The sequence below is a fragment of the Stenella coeruleoalba genome, assembly GCF_951394435.1.
Source record: "Stenella coeruleoalba genome assembly, chromosome: 1".
Taxonomy (NCBI): Eukaryota; Metazoa; Chordata; class Mammalia; order Artiodactyla; family Delphinidae; genus Stenella; species Stenella coeruleoalba.
Window position 1 is genome coordinate 116,184,290 of NC_137169.1, and position 20,287 is coordinate 116,204,576.

The 20,287-nt window shown below is 51.7% G+C and overlaps 4 protein-coding genes across 5 annotated transcripts; 2 read left to right on the top strand and 2 right to left on the bottom strand.

Annotated features, from left to right (window-relative positions):
- Window positions 1-544: 544 nt before the first annotated feature.
- FCER1G (Fc epsilon receptor Ig) lies at window positions 545-3,798 on the top strand. 2 transcript variants are annotated; one of them, XM_079941597.1, is made up of 5 exons: window positions 545-685; window positions 2,541-2,632; window positions 2,793-2,828; window positions 3,262-3,282; window positions 3,437-3,798. In XM_079941597.1, the coding sequence occupies exons 1-5, from the start codon at window positions 637-639 to the stop codon at window positions 3,497-3,499; spliced, it is 261 nt and encodes an 86-aa protein (XP_079797723.1). In that variant the 5' UTR covers window positions 545-636; the 3' UTR covers window positions 3,500-3,798. The 2 variants fall into 2 exon arrangements, with proteins under 2 accessions (XP_079797723.1, XP_079797724.1); XM_079941598.1 differs by having other exon boundaries at window positions 2,799-2,828.
- A 2,274-nt stretch (window positions 3,799-6,072) lies between these two features.
- Window positions 6,073-7,098, bottom strand: APOA2 (apolipoprotein A2; the record flags this gene model as incomplete). The annotated part of the gene is made up of 3 exons (XM_079899288.1): window positions 6,073-6,264; window positions 6,649-6,781; window positions 7,047-7,098. 3 exons carry the CDS (start codon window positions 7,096-7,098, stop codon window positions 6,138-6,140), a joined length of 312 nt encoding a protein of 103 aa, XP_079755414.1. The 3' UTR covers window positions 6,073-6,137.
- Window positions 7,099-9,221: 2,123 nt separating this feature from the next.
- On the top strand, window positions 9,222-14,113 carry TOMM40L (translocase of outer mitochondrial membrane 40 like). Its single transcript, XM_079923008.1, has 10 exons — window positions 9,222-9,267; window positions 9,488-9,737; window positions 10,029-10,096; window positions 10,398-10,490; window positions 10,761-10,862; window positions 11,010-11,115; window positions 11,305-11,427; window positions 11,595-11,671; window positions 11,864-11,966; window positions 12,106-14,113. Exons 2-10 carry the CDS (start codon window positions 9,623-9,625, stop codon window positions 12,243-12,245), a joined length of 927 nt encoding a protein of 308 aa, XP_079779134.1. The 5' UTR covers window positions 9,222-9,267; window positions 9,488-9,622; the 3' UTR covers window positions 12,246-14,113.
- Window positions 12,962-18,520, bottom strand: NR1I3 (nuclear receptor subfamily 1 group I member 3; the record flags this gene model as incomplete). The annotated part of the gene is given in 15 exon segments (XM_079899403.1): window positions 12,962-13,014; window positions 13,016-13,100; window positions 13,960-14,065; window positions 14,655-14,746; window positions 14,748-14,805; window positions 15,021-15,131; window positions 15,134-15,161; window positions 15,385-15,470; window positions 15,473-15,512; window positions 15,516-15,553; window positions 16,725-16,775; window positions 16,778-16,839; window positions 18,279-18,336; window positions 18,339-18,417; window positions 18,512-18,520. Coding segments are annotated over 15 exon segments (948 nt in total). The 3' UTR covers window positions 12,962-12,969.
- Window positions 18,521-20,287: the final 1,767 nt, after the last annotated feature.

A 20,287-nucleotide genomic window follows, 5' to 3' on the forward strand; every position in this document is an offset into this window, starting at 1 on the left:
TCTTTCTCAGTATCTTACTGTCTTTCAGTTTGATGGGAAACTCATGAGTGTTAACCCTGTACTTCTCTGTTAGACTCAGTGCTTAGCAGTTTTTCCTGTGCATCTCTGCCTCTTTTGTGACCCTTGTCCTTTCCACTTCTCCATTGCCCATTTCCTCTTTTTCCCTTACTTCCTCCCTGCCCAAACATTGCTGCCCACACCAATTGGTAAACTCCTCAAATGAAGACTGGGTACAGAGTTCCAGGGGGGAGAGAAAGGGGCTATCATGGGGTCTTAGGGAATTTTGAGGGGCAAGTTATCAGAGCTCTGTCTCTGAACAGGGCTAGAGTGAGATGGCGGGTTTAGATAGCCTTTCCCAAGCATGGGTGTTGCCTCTTTCCACGGTAGCAGGGGCTTGGTCACTGAAGGACGGAGACGTAGGAGACCGGATCTCCTAGCTCCCTTGGTTGGCCCTTCCGGGAGCCGCCCGGTCTCTAGTGCAGGAAGGGGAAGGGGCCAGAGCTCAGAGGAAGGCGTGGCAGGAAGGGGGCAACGCTGTGGTCAGGGAGCCGCTCGGGAGCCGCTCGCAGAGCACAGCTGCACGGTGCCATCAGAGCGTCGGATCCCCAGCTCGCGGCCCCTCAGCCCCTGCCCAAGATGTTTCCAGCAGTGGTCTTGCTCTTAATCCTTTTGGTTGAACAAGCAGGTAAGAGGGTTTGGTGAGGGACAGTGAGCTGGGCTCCAGGGTTGGAATCAAGGGCATGTGTCTGAGGGCTGAGGCAGGGACAGACAGAGGGAGGCTGGCACTGGGAGGATGGGCACAGAGACCCTGCGGCTGGTCCTGCCCAGTCTCTGTCAGGGCGCAGGGCTTGTAGTTCCCTCCTTTCTTGTCCCCTTCTTACTTTTTCAGGACTGATACACACGTAAGTCTTCAGTTTGGCAGAGGAAGGGAGTGGGTGTATGACATGAAAAGCTGGTCTGGGGGAAAATTCTGTTTCTCATGATCAGCATTTTCTGTGGGGTGCCTTTGGTCTTCTCCATTGGGAGCTGACCTCTAGCTGGTTAAATAATATAAAGCCCCCTTCAGGAAGGCAGGGGCCTGTCCTTGTGTTTAGGAGTGAGGCAACGGTAGTCAGATACGTGATTGCGGCTTCTGTGGGTCATTACTAAGGCACAGTTGATGTGAGGGTGGGGGCAGCGTACAATGCCCAGTTCCAGAGAGCTAAACGTCAGCTGAGAAATGGAGGCAGAAATGGGAAGTCCTCTGCAGCTCTGAGGCTCCAGGCGTTCTCTAAACTCTCCTCGCTCTGTCTGGGTCGTCTGTGTTTTGAAGAGGGATAGTTACAGCTGGGGTTCGGGTAGGAAGAGGTTAGTGAAACTTAAGGGAAAATGGGGAAGTTGGATGGACTGGGATGGAGTTCCACCAGCCCAGCTGTGAAGATGGAAGGACTGAGTGAGCGGCCAGTCTGCTGCCATGGGATGAGGGAGCAGGGACACTGAGGCATAAGAGAGAGGGCAAGAACCTGGAACGCAGAAAACCTGAATTTCAATTCCAGCTCTGGTACTTCACACTGTGACCCTAAATGAATTACTTAGCTTTTCTGAGCCTTGGTTTCGTCACCTACAAAATGGCGATGATGTTTCCGTCACGGGGTAGTTTTGAGACTTATGTAATACCGTGTGTGAAAGAGTGTCACAGAATAAAACGTACTTCACCCATATGTCACATGCCCATGAGCCCTCTGATAGGGGTCAGAGCAGATAGAGGCTGGAGCTCAGACTTTATTTGATTTTTTTCCTTGCACGAAACTTCCTCTCTCAGTGGCCCAGGGTGAGTAACAGGGCAGAGTACCCGGAGCCGGAATCCATACAGCTTGTGGTCATTCCCTTGAGCCTGGGCTAAGACACTCGCTCAGCCTTATGTGCAGAGCCATCGGTATCTATAAGGCCAAGGAAAGCAGGCACCTTGTTTTTACATATTTAAGTGTCTTAGTTGGATGGGGGGGGGGGACAGAAAGCGATGTGGCTGAGGCTAGATGACCCATAATAGAGTGATTGCCTTCCCTCCTTTCCTCAGCTCACATCCTTCCGGTCCAGCCCTTAGCAACAGGTCACAGGACTTAGCAGAGACACCCCTGTGGTTTCTTTGCTGAAATTTGTCACTGCCTCCACTCACTTGACCCCCCTGGGCTGAGGTTTTGGTCTTGGCTCAGTGAACTCAAATGGGTCCCTTGAGGGCTATGGAATGCTCAGTGGTGCCTGAGGAACCCACAGTGCTAAAAAGAGAGGGCTGGGGGCTGAGGGGGAAGCTCTCAACTCTCAGAACCTATAAGTTCCATCACAACAGAACAGTTCACACTTCCTGTCCTACCCCTAGCCTAGGGTGAGGAAGAAGAGGGAGAGGTGAGAGAAATAGGAATCTAGAGAGGAAGATGAAGTTTCTTCCCTGGGACGGTGCCCCTCCAAGTCCCGTCCTACCTCCAGAGCCCTTTCTTTCTCTCCTCTGAGCACCAGATCTTTCCTGCTGCCCCTGACCCCATGGGTACCCTCTGTCCCCTCAGCGGCCCTGGGAGAACCTCAGCTCTGCTATATCCTGGATGCGATCCTGTTTTTATATGGTATTATCCTCACCCTGCTCTACTGTCGACTCAAGGTAGGGCTGGGCAGCGTGGGATGAGGGCTGGAAGGAGAAGTGGGAGGGTGGTGGCAACATGGCTCCAAAGAGAGGGAATAAAAGGGGTTCCCCTACAACGTTTGGAGGTGGGGTTGGGCCACTAACTCCACCTTTACTGATGGCCTTTCCCCTACTCCAGCTGCAGGTGCGAAAGGCAGCTACCGCCAGCTATGAGGTATGGACCCTTCCTCAACTGGGTATCAACAATTTTTCAGTCTCTCAGCCCCTCTGGGGCTTTAGCCTTGGGATCTGCGGTCTCTGGGGGGCATGGGACTCAGGTGCTGATCTCTGTAAGCTTCAGAGGTCCCCCTCCTACCTCATCCTACCCACCCTGCCACCTAGCCAAATCACAAAATATTCAACAGGTGATGAGGAAGAGTCAAGTGTAGAGTGACAAGGCGTACGTGAGAGTGTTGTATGTTGTGTGTATATGTGTGTTGGTAGCCATATGGGCAAATGTGCATTCATGCCCCCGAGTACCCGTGGGAGTGCCCTCTAGCCCAAGGGGGCCAGCCACCCCTGGACAAATACCTCCTGGGGTAGGGAAGAAGATGCTGAGGGGCCCTGGAGATGTGGGTCTCTAATGCCTTGCCCTTTTACCTCTGCAGAAATCAGATGGCATTTACACGGTGAGTGAACCTGCCTCCCAACCCCAGTCCCAGGAAGTCAGCAGAAGAGGGTGGGCTTTTGAGTGAACTTTGGAAGGGGTAGGGCCTCTGGGGGTGGGTAGGAGGCCCTGTGATGGGCTCAAGCTCCTGACTGTCCTCTGACTTCTACCTCCAGGGCCTGAGCACCCGGAACCAGGAGACTTATGAGACCCTGAAGCATGAGAAACCGCCACAATAACTTTAGAACAGATGCCCTTGGTCACTTCCTTCTTCCACTCTCCTCCCAGCCCTCGTAGCTGGCATCACATATGCCTCCCCGCCGTTAATGCCAGCTGACCCTATCCCTGTAATGACGCTATGCCCCCCATTAATAGACACCAGTGGTTCCTCCTCCCTGTCAAAGACCTCAGATGCTCTTCATTAATGTTTATATTCTAGTCTCACCTCTTTATGCCACCCTTCTCCGCTTCCCCGTCCCCAACTCCCACTAAACGATGGAAACGGAAGGCATTAACATCAATAAAGTTACCGCAGACTGGACTCTATTCATTCATTCATTTAACATACATTTACTCAGCCTCCACTAGCCTAGGCTGGATACTGAAAATATCACAAGGCAAATTTAGTTCCTGACCTTCCATAACTCATAGTCTAATAGACCAGAGCTGTTCTGCTTGACTGAGGGATGAATGCTGACTGTGTCTGGGGGAAGGATGAGACCCTTGATCCCCAGGCTCTCTAGCAGGGTGCTGGAGCAGGGAGTAATGTGTTGGGGGTCTAGGCACATTCAGAGACATTTGAACCCAACAAGTGACTTCCGCACCCAGCTTGGCCCTCTGTGTCTGACAACGGAAACGAGGTTGGGTTGCGGAGAAGCCTGGCTATCCAACCCCAAATAGTCACCAGTCCAGATCAGAGTGGGCTTCAGGGAGCAGTGTGAGTGCAGCTCGCAATATACACGCACATGGGCATTAGCATAGCTGAGAAGCCAAACATGCAGGAGGGATGGTGCGACTAAAGCTTGTGTGATGCTCCCAATGGAAGGTTTTATGGGAACCGTGTTTTCAGTGGATTCTGGGGCAAGAGGGACCTGAGGGAGCCAGGTCTGGGTTGGAGGAGGGTAAGGCAAAGGGGAACAAGTCAGGTCCAGATGGGAGGCCAGGTCCTCCAACTGCATGGGTGAGTGGTGAAGGAATCCCCCTTCTCAGTGCCTGTCCTGTTTCGAGGCAGGATTCCCTGGTAGTATCTGAATCCCATCCCAGCCCTGTCCAAATGGGTCCAGAGTCTCCAGGCTTACCCCTAGCAACCCCCTATGCTGGGCAATACTTTGTACTGCATGGTGACTTACACTTTTCTATGTGTTTTCCATCCTGTCGTACCATTTGATCCACTCATTAACACTGTGAGGAAATTCAGGCTCTTTGAAGTTAATTAACCTGTCCAATGTCGTCTTGCAAGGGACAGACAGATCTGTGTCCCTGCACGTTTTGCCACGTGAGGAAAAAATAAATAGATACTGAGAAAGAAAGGGGAAGAAACTAGTCACGAGTGGTAAGGGTCTTAAAGCCCAGACTGAAGAGGTTGCTCAGCATACAGATGAGCGGGGGAGGGATAGACTGGGAGTTTGGGATTGACATGTACACACTGCTATAGTTAAAATAGATAACCAACAAGGACCTACTGTATAGCACAGGGAGCTCTGTTCAATACTCTGTAATAACCTAAATGGGAAAAAATTTGAAATAGAACAGATACATGTATATGTATAACTGAATCGCTCTGCTGTACACCTGAAACACAACACTGTTAATCAACAAAACTCCAATATAAAATAAAAATTAAAAAAAATATATATATATATACAGAAGAAATTGGAGCTATCTCTGGTGTCTGGGGAAAAGGTGATTTCAGATGAGATATGATGAATGAGTCAGGGTAGAGAAGTAACTATTTTAAATATAAAGTGGAAGTAAACTTTTATTGGAAAATGCCCATTTTCCCATTTTGGGATTGTGAGTCTCCTGCATCAGTCCAGCCTGACCTCCATTCCATTTTGATTTAATCCAGGTATCACAGCTACCAAAATTTCTCAAGTCCCACATGTCCATCAAGTTGGAGACCTGTTAGGCCTTTAACTGGCTACCACGTCTACTAGCTCCAGGCTCTAAGACGGCTACCACAACTTGGGCCAGTTCCATGAATAGCACCCAGGTAATAGTGGGGGACAGGCTTGGAATGGGTGTTCCCAGACAGGGGGTCTAGGTGAGAGGTTTCAAATGGAAGGATTAGAGCGCCTTCAGGGAGAGGAGTCTTTTATTCCAGGATGGGGGGAAGCACAGTGTTCCCCTGGCTCAGAAGGGAAGGGAGGGGCCTTGGGTGACACCTTTCATTTTGGGGAAGATTTCTCCTCTTCATAGTATGACAGAGGAAATTCTGAAGGGTGCTCTCATTTCCCGTGACCTTCAGGAGTCTAGGGATTCAGTTCATGAATCTTTTCATGCCTTTCAAGGTACCATGTCCACGGCAAAGTCTCTTTAGTTTCTCCTGCAGGGCCATTCCCAGGCCTGTAGAAAAATCCCTGGGGTTTGGAGAAGAGTCACAGGCACCCCTACTCTGTCATTTCCATCACTGGTCTCTTCAACCCTTTCTCCACCCCTTCACACCAAAACCCCTCTCCTGTAAGAAGCAGATTTCTCTTTGTTCTCCCTCCTCCTCTTCCTCCACTACCCCTACTTTTCCCAGTCCCCAAAACATACCAGGCTCACAACTTGATTCCTTCAATATTTATCGTAGAAAACAAGGAGTAGGTAGGAAGAGGAGCTCTAGGCCTGACCAGTGGGTGTTCCAGGGGCCAGCTGGGGATGGAAGACAACAGTCTAGGCAACGCACTTGGCAACAGGCGGTGTTTTGAGGTCCAAAGTACTGTCCAAGAAGTTAATCAGATCAGTTCCAGCCTTCTTGACGAGGGGCATCAGCTGCTCCTGTGCCTTCTCAAAGTAGGCCCTGGATATGTGAGGGATTAGAAGTCAGGATGAGGGACTGGTAGGGGCCTTCTTGGTAGTGGGAGATGAGACCCAAGTCCCCAAACCCTAGTGCCTGGTCTATCCTGGCATGGCAAAGCTCCTAGGAGGAGAGGCAAGCCCTCCGCTGGGCAGAGATAGAGATAGAACAGACCATACAGATAGAAATTCAAAGCCCAGTTCCCGCTACCCCTGTCTGTCCAAGAGGTCCATGGGATCTGTGGGGTGATGAAGGAATTTTCTCTACAATTTAAACCTCATCCTCCCTAACCCCCACCCCTTAGCTCAGTCTTCTGTAGGACCTCCCAGCTTCCCCTCTTTCTCTCCATAGCCCCCTGGTCCATGAACCCCCTTTGTTGAGACTTACTTGGCCTGGTTTGGAAGCTCTGAGCCCTTGGCCTTCTCCAGCAGGTCTTTGCCATAGTCAGTCGCAGTCTGGAAGTACTGATAGAACAGGCTCTGCAGATTCGGCAGCTCTGCCTGTCTCCGAACCAAAGCCCCTGCACACACACACACACATCCTCAGCTGAGTCCCCAACAATGAGTCCCACATCTCTGCCAGTATTCAGCCTCAGCTCTCAGCTCTCTCCCCAAACCGGTATCCAGCTCCAGGTCTTTGGATGCACTTTTCTGGACTTTAGAGAGGGAATGATTTTTCTTTTAAGCTCTCTGGTTGCCAGACCTGGGCCTAGGAGAACAGACAGATGGGCAGCTAGGACCCAAGCACCTTTTCCTCCTTGGGACCCCTCTTCATAACACACCCACCTTCAAGGCTACAGATGGTAAGGAGCAACACAGTCATTGGAAGCAGCTTCATGGTGTTAATGGAAGGGAAATTGGCCTGCGAACAGGTGAGGGCAGGGAAGGTCACTGAAGCGAATGGGCTTCAGCCCCTCCCCAGAGACCCCTACCTACATGTCCACGCCAACCTGGTTCCCTCCCTTTCTACAGTTAAATCTTTGGATGCTGCCCACACCTCTTACTCCCTTACTTTACCTAGTCAGCGTTGCTGTCCTTGCCGTCTGTGCCTGGCCTGGCTAGGGAGGCAGGGGCTATATATCTGTATGCTTCCCCACCCCCCTGTCAGGTGACAAGTACTTTGGAGGAGTCCAGGGGGGCAGGAGCTATACTGGAGTAAACAAGTTAGAGAAATGGGGGAAGGAGAGGACAGCACGTGGGGGACTCATGGTGACGGGGTAGGAGGCAGGGGGTGCAGGCCTTAATGGATGCCAAGGGGTATACTTTAGGCTTATTCAGGATCCATTCCTTTGGGGCCTGGGCCCAGTAGTCCTTGGATTTGAATGCTTCAGGAAGCAGGATTCCTAGGTTTTTTTTCTCTGGAAAGCTCTGACATATCAAGCCCTCAGCCCCTGGTATCTTTGTCCCATTATGGGGATATTTCATCTCCCAACCCTATCCCCCATCACTGCAACTTGGCAGCGAGGTACCAGGGAACAGAAGAAAGGACATAAAATCAGAGACGGGGTGAGGGGAATGCAGGTTAGGACAATAAAGGTTAGGGCCAGAGGCCAGGTGTGATTGACTCTGTACCTTTTTGAGTTAATGTGTAACGAATGAGATGGGAGAGAAAACACTGGAGCCGATCAGTGAGCACAGCCCACCCCCAATAAAACAAATTCAGAAAGCAGCCGGTGCCCTCCCCCTGAATTGGAGCGCTCTGGCGGGAAAAGAGGTGAATGGGAGGCTTCTATCAAGGATGAAGGTCTCTGGGCGTTTGATCACCTTACCGGTTCCAGGCAGTGGTCAGCCAATATGAGTCAGCAGGAGCCAAAGCAGCCCTCTGACCAAGGCCCTGACCCTTGTCCCAGCCCTGACTGTGAGGGAAGGCAGAGGTGCATTCCCCAGGCCCAAGGTATCTGGGTGAAACCAGCTAAATAGATATCAGAAGTATCTGTATCTTTCATCCTTTTGCCCTCAAAGTATACGGAGAGCATTCCTGGGAGATGGGAGTGGTGATGTGAGAGCTAGTGGGGAGAGCCTAAGATATCTTATTCTATCTTCAGCTATTCCCCTGTGGAGCACTTGGTTCTTGAAGGGCACTCCATTGACTTGTCTGTAGCTTTGGAGTGGAGCGCATTGAGGGCAGGAGTCCATATTCCTCGATTTTATTTGCCAACTCTGCCTAAGGAACCAGGGAAGGAAGGATTAACTTCAGGGGTCAATTGTTTCAGGGAATAGTTCTGCTAGAATTAAGGCTGCAGCCCCTGTTCCTCTACCCCAAATTCTCACACCCATTCCCATTCTACCAAGAGGACAAGAGCGCCAACTTTGAGAGGTGCAGACCTCCAGGAGGGAAGTGTAGGTCTATTTGCCTACGGAGAGCTGTACCTGTGCGTCGAACTCATTTGGAGGTGTACTGTGTACTGTTCAGGACTGTGAGGGGGAGTCCCCAGGGCCTGGGAGGGTGGGGGGCGCCTAGGGGTGTTCCGAAGCGGTGTTCGAAAGAAGTTTTCACAGTCGTTCCCTCCGCCACCCTTCACAAAACGCGTCTCCAGGCTATATGGTGGAGGGAACTTCAGTGGCTCAAGCTCCAAGATGCTCCCTCTAGTGTCTTGCACGCTCAAAGGTTTTTCCCGACCTTGGAAAGGCAGGGCGATCTAAGGCCATCTACTTGAGTAAGTCTAAGCAGCTACCAGCAAGTCCCGTCTGTCTCTGCAGTGCCGGGTTGGAGCTCTCATGATGAGAGGTCTGCCACTCCTTTGCGTCCTCCTCTCCCACTGGCCCATGCTCAGCGGCCAGGCAGCCTTTTTTTTTTTTTTTTTTTTTTAATCGATTGGGCGGAGCCCAATCAAGGGAGGGTTGGGTCTCTGAAACCTTTTTTTTTCGCCCGGTTCCAAGATGGTGTTCATGACTACGCTGGGAATGCAACGTGAAGCCGCAGTTCTGCCATCATTCAAGATGGCTGCCCCCATCAAGATGACCGGGGTGTGCCTGGGGGAAAGGGGCAGCATGATGGTATGAGACGGTAAGGGTTATTGCTCCATTGCAAACCTCACCTTGAGGCATAGGAATGAAGAGCAGAAAGGCTAGGAAGCTGGGTGAGGTCTGTGGTGGAGGCTAGGATTAGAGAGTGGGGGAGGGTACAGGGGTGACAGGTGGGGGTGAGGGATTAAAGATGGGGTGGGAGTGTGCCTGGGGTTCAAGCTCCCCACCGGTGCCCTCTCCCCCCACTTTTCCTGTTCCAGGTCTAGCGTCGGACCATGTGGAAGTTTCTGGGACTGGGGAGCCGGATAATGGGGGGTGGGGCCCGTGCGGGGTAGAGGGAGCAATAGCGTCCTTTCCCAGGCGAACCCCGGCCCCTCCCCGACCTCTGGACTGAAATGGGGAACACATTGGGCCTGGCACCGATGGGGGCTTTGCCCCGCCGGAGCCCCCGTCGAGAGGAACCTCTCCCCAACCCTGGGAGCTTCGATGAGCTGCACCGGCTATGCAAAGGTGAGAACTTGGCATCTAGGTGTCTCAAGTTGAAGGGGCAGAGAAGGGGAGGGTCTTGAATGGCGGGTGTCCAGTGATGGGAGCAGAAAAGGGGAGATCACAGCTGGGGCGGGCAGCCTCAGGGAGGATCAGGTGCTCAGTGCAGCGGAGCACTTCCTGTTACAGGACTTGAAAGGAGGTCAATTCCTCCAAAGCAGTTTCTATGGGATTGAAAGGGGAGACTACTTCATGGGGTAGGGGTTCCTTGCCTGTGCTTATTCCTTCCCTTCCCCTCCCCTCCACCCACTTCAGATGTATTCCCAGCACAGATGGAGGGAGTGAAGCTCGTTGTCAACAAGGTTCTGAGCAGCCATTTCCAGGTGCTCCCACTTTTCTGGCCCCTCCTTTCAATTCCTCCCTGCCTGTCTCTGGATCCTCTTCTCCTTTCCTTTGTGCTCCAGCCTTAGCCAGGCTATATGGGACAAAAGAGAGAGAATATGGGGGCTCTCTTTACTTCCTTTGCCTGTGGGACTTGTTGCTTTTAATCTGGTGACCCTCTGTATATGTTGTAATGTTTGGGTTTCTTAAAAGACCTGCTGGATGGGGACAGGATGAAGGGTGGGATGGGGGATTGAAATAGAGCAGAGATGCTCTCTCCTCCATCAACCTCTCTTTCCTTAGGTGGCTCACACTGTGCACATGAGTGCTCTGGGCTTGCCGGGCTATCACCTCCATGCGGCCTATGCAGGGGACTGGCAACTTAGCCCAACTGAGGTGAGGGCTCCACACACCTGGGTTATCTCCCTAAAAGCCCGGCTAGGACCCAGGTGTAGAGGAGGAGGAAATGTGTGTGTTATGAGGAAGAATGGGCAGGGCACCTCCTCTGTGTTTCTTGGGAGAGGGTGGGGAAGCATTTGTGATGAGCTGGGAGTTTGTCCTTGTGGCTCCACTAGGGGGCGCCGGGTACCGTTAAAGAAATCCTACATTTGGATTAGAGTGAGTGGTGCCACCCAGCTCAGTCTTACTCTGGACACTCTTCAACAGGTGTTCCCCACTGTGGTCGGGGACATGGACAGCAGTGGCAGCCTCAACGCCCAGGTCCTGCTCCTCTTGGCAGAGCGGCTCCGAGCCAAGGCTGTCTTCCAGGTGACCCATGGTTCCTGCCTTCATCTACTGAAGCATTTCCTCTTTCTGCCCCATGAGTGTCCTGCTCTGGGGGCTCAGGGAGAGGAGCAGAGGCAACAGTGATCATAAAGAGGGAGGGAGATTTTACTTCTCCCTCTCCCTACCCAGACGCAGCAGGCCAAGTTCCTGACGTGGCAGTTTGATGGCGAGTATCGGGGAGATGACTACACAGCCACTCTGACCCTAGGAAATCCTGACCTGATTGGGGAATCGGGTGAGGAATTGGTACAAGGTTCTTTTTGTCTTGGCTGCCCACTTGCTAATGCTGGCTGTGCCTCTTCATGGTCTGTACAGTTCAGGGATTAGAAAAGAAACTTTCTGGGGCAGGCTGGGGTGGGGGGCTGCTGGGGGTGAGGTAGAGGGCCTGTCTCTGTGAGTGACTCCATGTCTCCCCACCCCACAGTGATCATGGTTGCTCACTTCCTGCAGAGCCTCACTCATCGGCTGGTGTTGGGAGGAGAGCTAGTTTATCACCGGCGGCCAGGCGAAGAGGGGGCCATTTTGACACTGGCTGGGAAGTACTCGGGTATGGGGTGAGGAGGAATAGTGACAGGGAGGGAAATTCTGGACTTGGCTGGGGTCCTGGCCTGTGTTCTATTACAGTAACGCTCCTTTTCACTTGTACTTTGTTTTTTTATTTTTGTGTGTGTGTGTGTGTGTGTGTGTGTGTTTGTTGTACTTTGGTTTTGACAGCTGTACACTGGGTAGCTACCTTGAATGTGGGATCAGGTGGGGCCCATGCAAGTTATTACCACAAGGCAAATGAACAGGTGAGTCTACTGATCCCATCCCCTGCCGCAACGAGTCCCTCCCAACCTCCACAGGCCCTGCTGACCCACTATTCTTCCTACCCTCGCTACATATACGTTTCATGCGCCCCTCCATTCTGCTGATCCCCTGTCAGGACTCCTCTAGTCGTCACTGAGACAGATCCCTCTCCCATCCTTGCCCATGGTTCTCAGGTTCAGGTTGGAGTGGAGTTTGAGGCAAATACGAGGCTACAAGACACAACTTTCTCCTTTGGTTACCACCTGACTCTGCCCCAGGCCAACATGGTATTTAGAGGTGAGGGTTATTCAGATGACATTCGGAGGTGCTGAGGGATCGGGGTGGGGGACAGCGGGAGGGAAGCTCCGCCTTCCTCTGCTGGCCCCTTTCTCCGAGCCCTGTTAGATAACCTAGTGTATATTCTCTTCCCCAACAGGCTTGGTGGATAGTAACTGGTGTGTGGGTGCTGTGCTGGAGAAGAAGATGCCCCCGCTGCCCGTCACCCTCGCCCTCGGAGCCTTCCTTAATCACTGGCGCAACAGATTCCACTGTGGCTTCAGCGTCACTGTGGGCTGAGGTTGTCCCAGAGCCAGCCCCCATAACAGCTGGAACCTCTCAGTCAGGTGCCCTGGGGCCAGGAACTAGGCCCCTCTCAAGAGCCCACCTTGCTGGGTGACCTCTAGGTCCCAGGAGCAGAGTGGGGACAATACATGCCTTCCTCAGAACTGGAGCTGCCACAGAGGCAGCTGCTGACGCAGTGGTTTGAGGCTCCCATCTCTGCCATCAGCCCCAGTTTCATCTTCCCATACTCTTATGGCTCTGGACTAAGGGAGAAGAATTAACGGGTCTGTCTGGCTGCATTTTCTCCCCTCACTCCCACCTCCTTCATTTCCTTATGGATTATAGCTCCTAGCCTCTTCCTCTTCAGAGCAGAAAAATCTGCATGGCATTAGCTCCCATCCTGTTTTCCATCCCAGAGTTTCCCAAGGCTGGGAAAGAAGGGCTGAAGGGCTAAATCTTTGACCCCAGAAAGTGGGGTCCACCTATTCCCAGACGGAGCTTCTTTACCTCTTAGCCCTGAGGCTTCCTCCTTCCCCATCTTCTGTGCTTCCAGAGAACAACTTTGTACCCGTGGCCACCCCTCATTCTCCCCATTACTGCATGAAGAGGCAGACATTGGTTTGATCTTTCACTGTAACCAGTGGGCTCCCTGTTTACTGGCTCCAGCCTCTGGTCCGAGCATTTTCCCCTTTCCAGTCCGGCGTGTCCAGGTGGTCTGGGGAAGGAGGCGGACTGGGCCTCAGCTGCAGGTCTCCTGGAGCAGTGGCACCATGGTGGACAGTCCCCTGGATGTTGTCGATTTGGTACCAACATGCATTGTTAATGCTTCGGAGATCAGCCAACCGGCCCAGCAGCTTCGCATATAGAAACCTTTGGGGTCACCAGGGAAGGAGAAGAGAGAGAGGCAGCTGAGAGTCTTGTCCTGAGGCCCTGACCCCCTAAACTGCCTCTCTGTGAAGCTAGGTCTGAACATTAGGGAAAATACGCTCTGATGTGACAAATGTATCAGAAGCTCCAAAGGTCCCCAGTGGGGCCTCTATCTGACACTGACTTCTCTCACCATGCCGTTTTTCTTGAACCCAGAGCTCAGAGGGCCGAGTGTGAAGGAAGCCCCAGACTTTGCCAGATATTCAGCTGTGTGGAATCCGAGGATCTGGCCTTCTAGAGCAGGTTCTAGAAGGTGGGTGTGTTCTATGGTATAAAGCAACCCTCTTCTGGCCAAACTGGCACATTGAGGAATAAGCAAGACAGAAGTGGAGTGCACTTCAGAGCCTGGTTAGATCATGGACTGTTGAACCAGGGGCTGGCGTTGGCCATGAAACTGAATGACCATAACTTCAAGGGGAATGAAAAAGGAATTGGACCAATGGAGAAGGAGGGGAAGGGCCAAGGAAAGAGAGTGAACAAGATTCTTGAAAGTCTGTTTTAGGCTGGAGGAGTTGGATTGGTGAGGTGATGGATGTCATCAATCTCAGGAATGCTATTATACCGAGCCTGTGAGCTACTACTTTGCATCTCTCCTGAATAAAAAAATCTGGGAAAAGTGAGATGAAACAGCAGTAGGAGCAATTTGAATGCCGGAACTCTATGAGATGGGAGGGAAGGACTAGACCCCCAGGGGCCCTGGTTTCCCAAAGGAAAGGACAGTAAAAGCACTCATCCTGAGTTCAGTGTCTCCCTAACTCCTTCCCACCCTGGCGCAGCCTCCACGTGTCCAGTCCCACTGTACCGGTCCCGGGGATTTTGCTGCTGGCCTTTGATATAGCTCTGCAGAGTCAGCGCTATCTCCTCTTGCAACTGATCAGTCCCCTCTCTCTGGGTTATCCCAGGCCGGTCTGTAAGATAGGGAGTGGGGAAGGACAAGGTGGGAGGTTGCGGGTGGCCTGCATGGTGCCCCGGGGAGCCAAGACTGGGATAGACCCATTCCACAAGTTTGAAGACTAAAAGGCCTGGATGGATGGATTCAAGGAGCTGGGAGTTTGGGCAAAGGTGGTGGAACAAAAGCTTCTGGGCTTTGAGGGATGCTTCCCGGGAGAGAAGAGGGCCATGGCAGCCACGAACACATACTCCAGGCTCCTGGAGCTGCAGTTGGCACAGTGTCCTATGGAAGCCGAAGAGAACTCCAAAAACTCTTCCTGGAACCCCACGGTGGGTTCCGGGGACACGGGCTTCAGTAGTTGTGTCACACGGGCTTCGTAGTTGTGGCTCTCGGGCTCTAGAGCACAGGCTCAGTAGTTGTGGCGCACGGGCTGAGTTGCTCCGCGGCATGTGGGATGTTCCCGGACCAGGGCTCGAACCCGTGTCCCCTGCATTGGCAGGCGGATTCCTAACCACTGCACCACCAGGCGTAGGAGCCTTCAGGTCACCTCGCCACATACCATACCGAAGGGATGCATGTCCTCTACTGTTCTAGCACCATCTCACCATGCACTCCATCTTCTATTGTGTAGCAAAGAAGCCCGCAGAGGAAGTTTTGTGTTTGGAGACAGAAAGTGGCATTGAGTGCAATGTGACATTTCTACAACTGCTTCCTTGAGAAGGGAGATCTGGTCCTCCATGGGCCAGAGCAGGAAACCTGCTCTTTAGACTCTAGCCTGAACTTCAGAGAGGGAGAGGAACTCCCAGTTCTGATTGAGACACTTAAAAGCTGGGAATTCAAGACCTGCTACTTGAAAAGGCTGAGGGATGGGTTAGTTTGGTTAGTGACCTTTTTTGGGGGCGGGGGTGGTGGTGAGGGTGGGATTATAATTTACTGGAGTGTTTTCTTCCTGAAAGGTAAGGGGAGGTCACATACCGAAAGGGGCAGGTCCTTGGTGAGCCTGATGATTTGCTGTACCATGAAAGTGTTGATGTCTGCGAAATGTGTGAGCAGAGGCAGTGCAGGGAACTGGGTGGACAGCGCTGGTGATGGAGGAACAGATGAGCTGGAGGCTGCAGAGGTCAGAGCCTGGGTGAGAGGCCCCGGTCCCAGGGATCTCTTTTAGGCCTCTCCAGCTTTATCTTGGAAGGGTTCCGGGCTAAGGAGTCTGCCTCGGCTGGGGTTCTGGAGAAGTCCTGTCCTCTATTGGTGCGTGGCACACGGCCCCCTCCCTCAGGCCAGCCTCCTTGGGCACTCTTTTGGTCATATTTCAGCTTGAATCCTGGAAATGCTCTCCCTGAACTGCACAAACTGGTCAAACATGGCGCCCACGTGGCGAGTTTGGGCCCCCAGCAGTGTCTGGACTAGCTCTTTCTCCTCAGCTGCATCGATGCTTGCTGTGCCCGCCGCTGGGCCTGTCTTGCTTACCGCAACGCCCGGGCTTCTGCCGATGCGATCATTGTGCCTGGGGAAGGGATGTGACAAAACTATTGAGACTAGCAGAGAGCACCTTCCTCTGTCAGCCCCTGGTCTGGGGCCCTCGGACACTGCGTAATGAAGGACGCGGGGAGGGAGGAGAGTTCTTGAGGCCTCCTTGGGCTTGGCTGAAGTCCCAGGGGCTCCAGGTGGTAGGGGATTCCTGTACACTTTCCCCGCCCTGTGAGGCACTGCAGCAGAAAACAATGCACTGTGGGAAGGAAAAAAAGGATGGACAATAAAGTGGGAATAGTATAAGGAGATGTTTGACTTCTGGGGGAGCACTGAAGAGGGAGGGCTTGTGATACCAAAAACATCACCCTATGTTTGCATAGCTTTGTAATGTCAAAGCTTCTGAGGTTAAGTCTCACTGAATGAAACAATCCTGTGGGTGGAGAGGGCAGGTGTTATTATCCATATTTTTCAGAAACAGACTGACATTCCAGTGACAGGTCCAAGGTCACAAAATACTTAACGTGATGTAGACTGAATTCAAGATTTTTTGACTTCTACAGTTTCCTTTCCACTGCTCCATATTGAAAAGCAGTGTGACGTCATGGAGAAAGCAAGGGTCTGGTGAATACTGACTCTACAACTTTTCAGCCGAGTGGACTTGGACAAGTTGATTTCTGTTACTTTAAGTTGAGTATGAGATACATTATCTTTTGGGGGCAGAGCCTTATTACCTGGCACAGAGAAAAAAACATTAAATAATTCAACAATTATCAAGTACCTACTAAGTGACAGGCACTCTATTTGAGAGATGGAAGAGTAAAATCAAGCCATATAAATATCTAGGGGAAGAGCATTCCAGGTAGAGGCAATGGCGAGTGCAAGTATAAGTTACAACAGTCTTGAGAAGAGTGTGCTTGGTGTGTTTGAGAATGGCATTGACGTCAGTGTGGCTGGGATGGGTTGAGCAAGGGGAAGAGTAGGAAGTGAAATCTGAGAGGTGGTATGGAGGAGCTGGCCCATGAGATCATGGACCATAAGAGAGAGGAGGAGCCCTTGGAGGTTTTGAGCAGAATAGTGACATCGTCTGACTTGTTTCACAAAGCTTACTCTGCCTGCCCTGTGGAGAATACGCTGTGGGAACAAGGGCAAAGCGTAGTCAGTGGAGGGACGTAGTGGATTCTCGGGATGGAAAGGGGCCAACTCACTGTCCTTCTTCATGCCAGCATCTAGGCACTTCTGCAACCTGCAGGCTGGGCCTTGTTGACCTTCCAGCTTCCAGCAAAGGGGCACGTGAGACCGGTGCTTTTGCTGACTGTTCGCCTGAGAGGACAGAGACATTGTGAGGGTTGGGGATGGCAGCGAGCAGGTAGGTATGTGAGGGGCTGAAATGAAATGGTCAAAAAGAAACTATGGGGCTTCCCTGGTGGCGCAGTGGTTGAGAGTCCGCCTGCCGATGCAGGGGACACGGGTTCGTGCCCCAGTCCGGGTCCCACATGCCGCGGAGCGGCTGGGCCCGTGAGCCATGGCCGCTGAGCCTGCGCGTCTGGAGCCTGTGCTCCGCAACGGGAGAGGCCACAACAGTGAGAGGCCCGCGTACCGCAAAAAAAAAAAAAAAAAAAAACTATGGTGAGAATTTCCTGGCAGTCCAGTGGTTATGAAACAGGAGGGAAGGGGGCAGGGCACAACCTTTGAAAGAATGACGTAGCCCAAGGACATGACATAAACTGACTAGAACCAAATGGGTCCAAGATGGCAGACAAGTCGAGTTCCACTAGACCTTGAGCCTCAGTATACGCTCACTGTAACACATCAGCAAGCTAAATGACACACCCACAGGGCCATGACAGTTCCCAGGCCCACCTGGGATCAAAAAGTGGGCGGTGGCCCAATTCCTGGAAATCCCCGCCCCTTCCTGAAATAGCTGGAATACTCCTCCCACTCATTAGCATATGAAAATACCCACCGCTATAAAAACTGACAACCCCAGACCCTGGTGCCTTTTCTCACCTTCTGAGGTGGCCCACACTCTGTGTGGGGAGTGCGTTTCTCTCTAAATAAATCCATTTCTTACCTATCGCTTTGTCTCTCACTGAATTCTTTCTGTGATGAGACATCAAGAACCTGAGCGTCATTAAGTCCTGAAACCAGGTATGTGATCTCAGTTGGAAGACCGTAGGTTTTGGCCGGGTTCGAGTCCTGGCCGAGAGGGTTCAAGTCCCGATCTGGGTCTAGGCTGGGTTCGAGTCCCAATCTGACGTGCACCGTTTCAGTTAGGACTATGCGCTTGCACCGCCGAGGGCCTGGGGTTCAATCCCTGGTTGGGGAACTAAGATCCCGCAAGGCAAGTGGCCCAAAAAAAAAAAAAAAAAAAAATCTGTGGTGACATGGGCTACTCTGAGCTGTGCCCAGAGGTCCCTAGGGGTAGAGAGGATACAACGCATCTCAAGCATTTCCAGGGGGGCACAGAATCAGTCAGGAGAGCCTAGTTGGTGCTGTACTAGTTTGGTGCTTTGCAGGTAGTGAGTACCCTTGACCAAGGGGTTGTGTCCATAGGACAAGCACTCAGCCTTCCCTCTGTTATTTTGCCTCATGTTTATACAAGTGTTGAGGTTGGCAGTTTGCAGCGTGCTAGCCACAGGGTAGTCAGGCTTCAAGATGCAGGAGTGATGTAACTGGACAAGCTTGGGCATGTGCCAGGGCTTAAAGGCTGCCTGGCAGGCAGTTTGGGAGGGCGTTTCCGCTGGGGAGGAGGTTCTCACCTGAAGAAACCCTTGCAGTCCTCAGAAGTCAGGGCCTGGAAGGGATGGCCTGTGGCTCAGTTCCTGCACGCACACAATTCCTCTGCTCATCCTCCTCACGGACCATGGCTTCAGGTGTTGCAGTGGCTGTCACAGGCCCCTGAATGTCAGAGGGGTTATCAGTCGGCTCTGGACCACCCTTGACCTTCTTCCCCTTCTGCAGAGCCTCTTCCCAAACCTGCCCTCGGCCTGACCCCCTGCATTATCTGCACTTAATTGCTTTTAGTCTCTGGACCCCGAAAGTTTTCCTACCTGCTTCTCTTCCCACTCTGACCCTGCTTTCCCCTTGAGCTCAAGAGCTGCTAGTGTTTAGAGTTAGGGATTACGGCCCTCAGTATCTGGAAAACAAGGATAGAAACTGCTCCTTATCAGATCCATGTAGATGTTCCCTATTGCTGAGGAGAGAGGGAGAGAACAAGCTTTTTCACATGACGTATGTCAACAGTAAAAGAATAGGCATGGGCTTCCCTGGTGGCACAGTGGTTGAGAGTCCGCCTGCCGATGCAGGGGACACGGGTTTGTGCCCCGGTCCGGGAAGATTCCACATGCCGTGGAGTGGCTGGGCCCGTGAGCCATGGCCGCTAAGCCTGCGCGTCCGGAGCCTGTGCTCTGCAACAGGAGAGGCCACAACAGCGAGAGGCCCACTTACCGCAAAAAAAAACCACAAAAAAACAGAAAAACAGAATAGGCATTACAATTGTACAAAGCTCCCAAAAGGAAAGTTCTTCAAAAGAGACTGGGGGCTAATTAAGGGCTTATGTAAAGAGCTAGAAGAGGTCCCACTTCCCGAGAAGGGAGGGCTGAGAATTAAATCAGAATAGCCTCTAAAACATTAGATATATGGGATTGATCTGGGGCCTCTTGCACCAGAGCTGGCATCATGGGAGTGTGCCTTGTGCAGTCACACAGGCTCTGTGCTCAGAGGAATCTTGGGCTTGGTTTAATGCTCTGATATTGCCACTGTCTTGAAATTCTTTTTTTTTTAAATAAATTTATTTATCTATTTTTGGCTGTGTTGGGTCTTCGTTGCTGTGCACGGGCTTTCTCTAGTCATGGTGCGTGGGCTTCTCATTGCGGTGGCTTCTCTTGTTGCGGAGCATGGGCTCTACGCGCTCGGGCTTCAGTAGTTGTGGTACTCGGGCTCAGTAGTTGTGGCACACGGGCTTAGTTTCTCCGTGGCATGTGGGATCTTCCCGGACCAGGGCTCGAACCCGTGTTCCCTGCATTGGCAGGTGGATTCTTAACTACTGTGCCATCAGGGAGGTCCTGTCTTGAAATTCTTAATGATGTTTGAACAAGGAGCTTTGCATTTTCATTTTTCAGTGGGCCCTGCAAATTATGTACCTGGTTTGTATAGAGCCAAGATGAAGGACATCTAATTAATAAGTTTAAGAATCAGAAGTAGGAGCCTTCACTGGGGTTGTCTAGTGCTCAATAGACACTGAAGAATATTTTTGCAAGTGTAAAGAGTGTGTATGTGTCCAGATGGCCAAGAGGCAGTTGAAAATATGCTCAACATTGCTAATTATTAGAGGAATGCAAATCAAAACTGTCATGAGATATCACCTCACACCAGTCAGAATGGCCATCATCAAAAAGTCTACAAACAATAAATGATGGAGAGGGTGTGGAGAAAAGGGAACCCTCCTACACTGTTGGTTGGAATGTAAATTTGTGCAGCCACTATGGAGAACAGTATGGAGGTTCCTTTAAAAAACTAAAACTAGAGCTACGGTATGATCTAGCAATCCAACTCCTGGGCATATATCTGGAGAAAACCATAGTTTGGAATGATACATGCACCCCATTATTTATTGCAGCACTGTTTACAATAGCCAAGGCATGGAAGCAACCTAAATGTCCATCGACAGATGAATGGATAAAGATGTGGTACATATATACAATGGAATATTACTCAGCCATTAAAAAGAATGAAATAATGCCATTTGCAGCAACATGGATGGACCTGG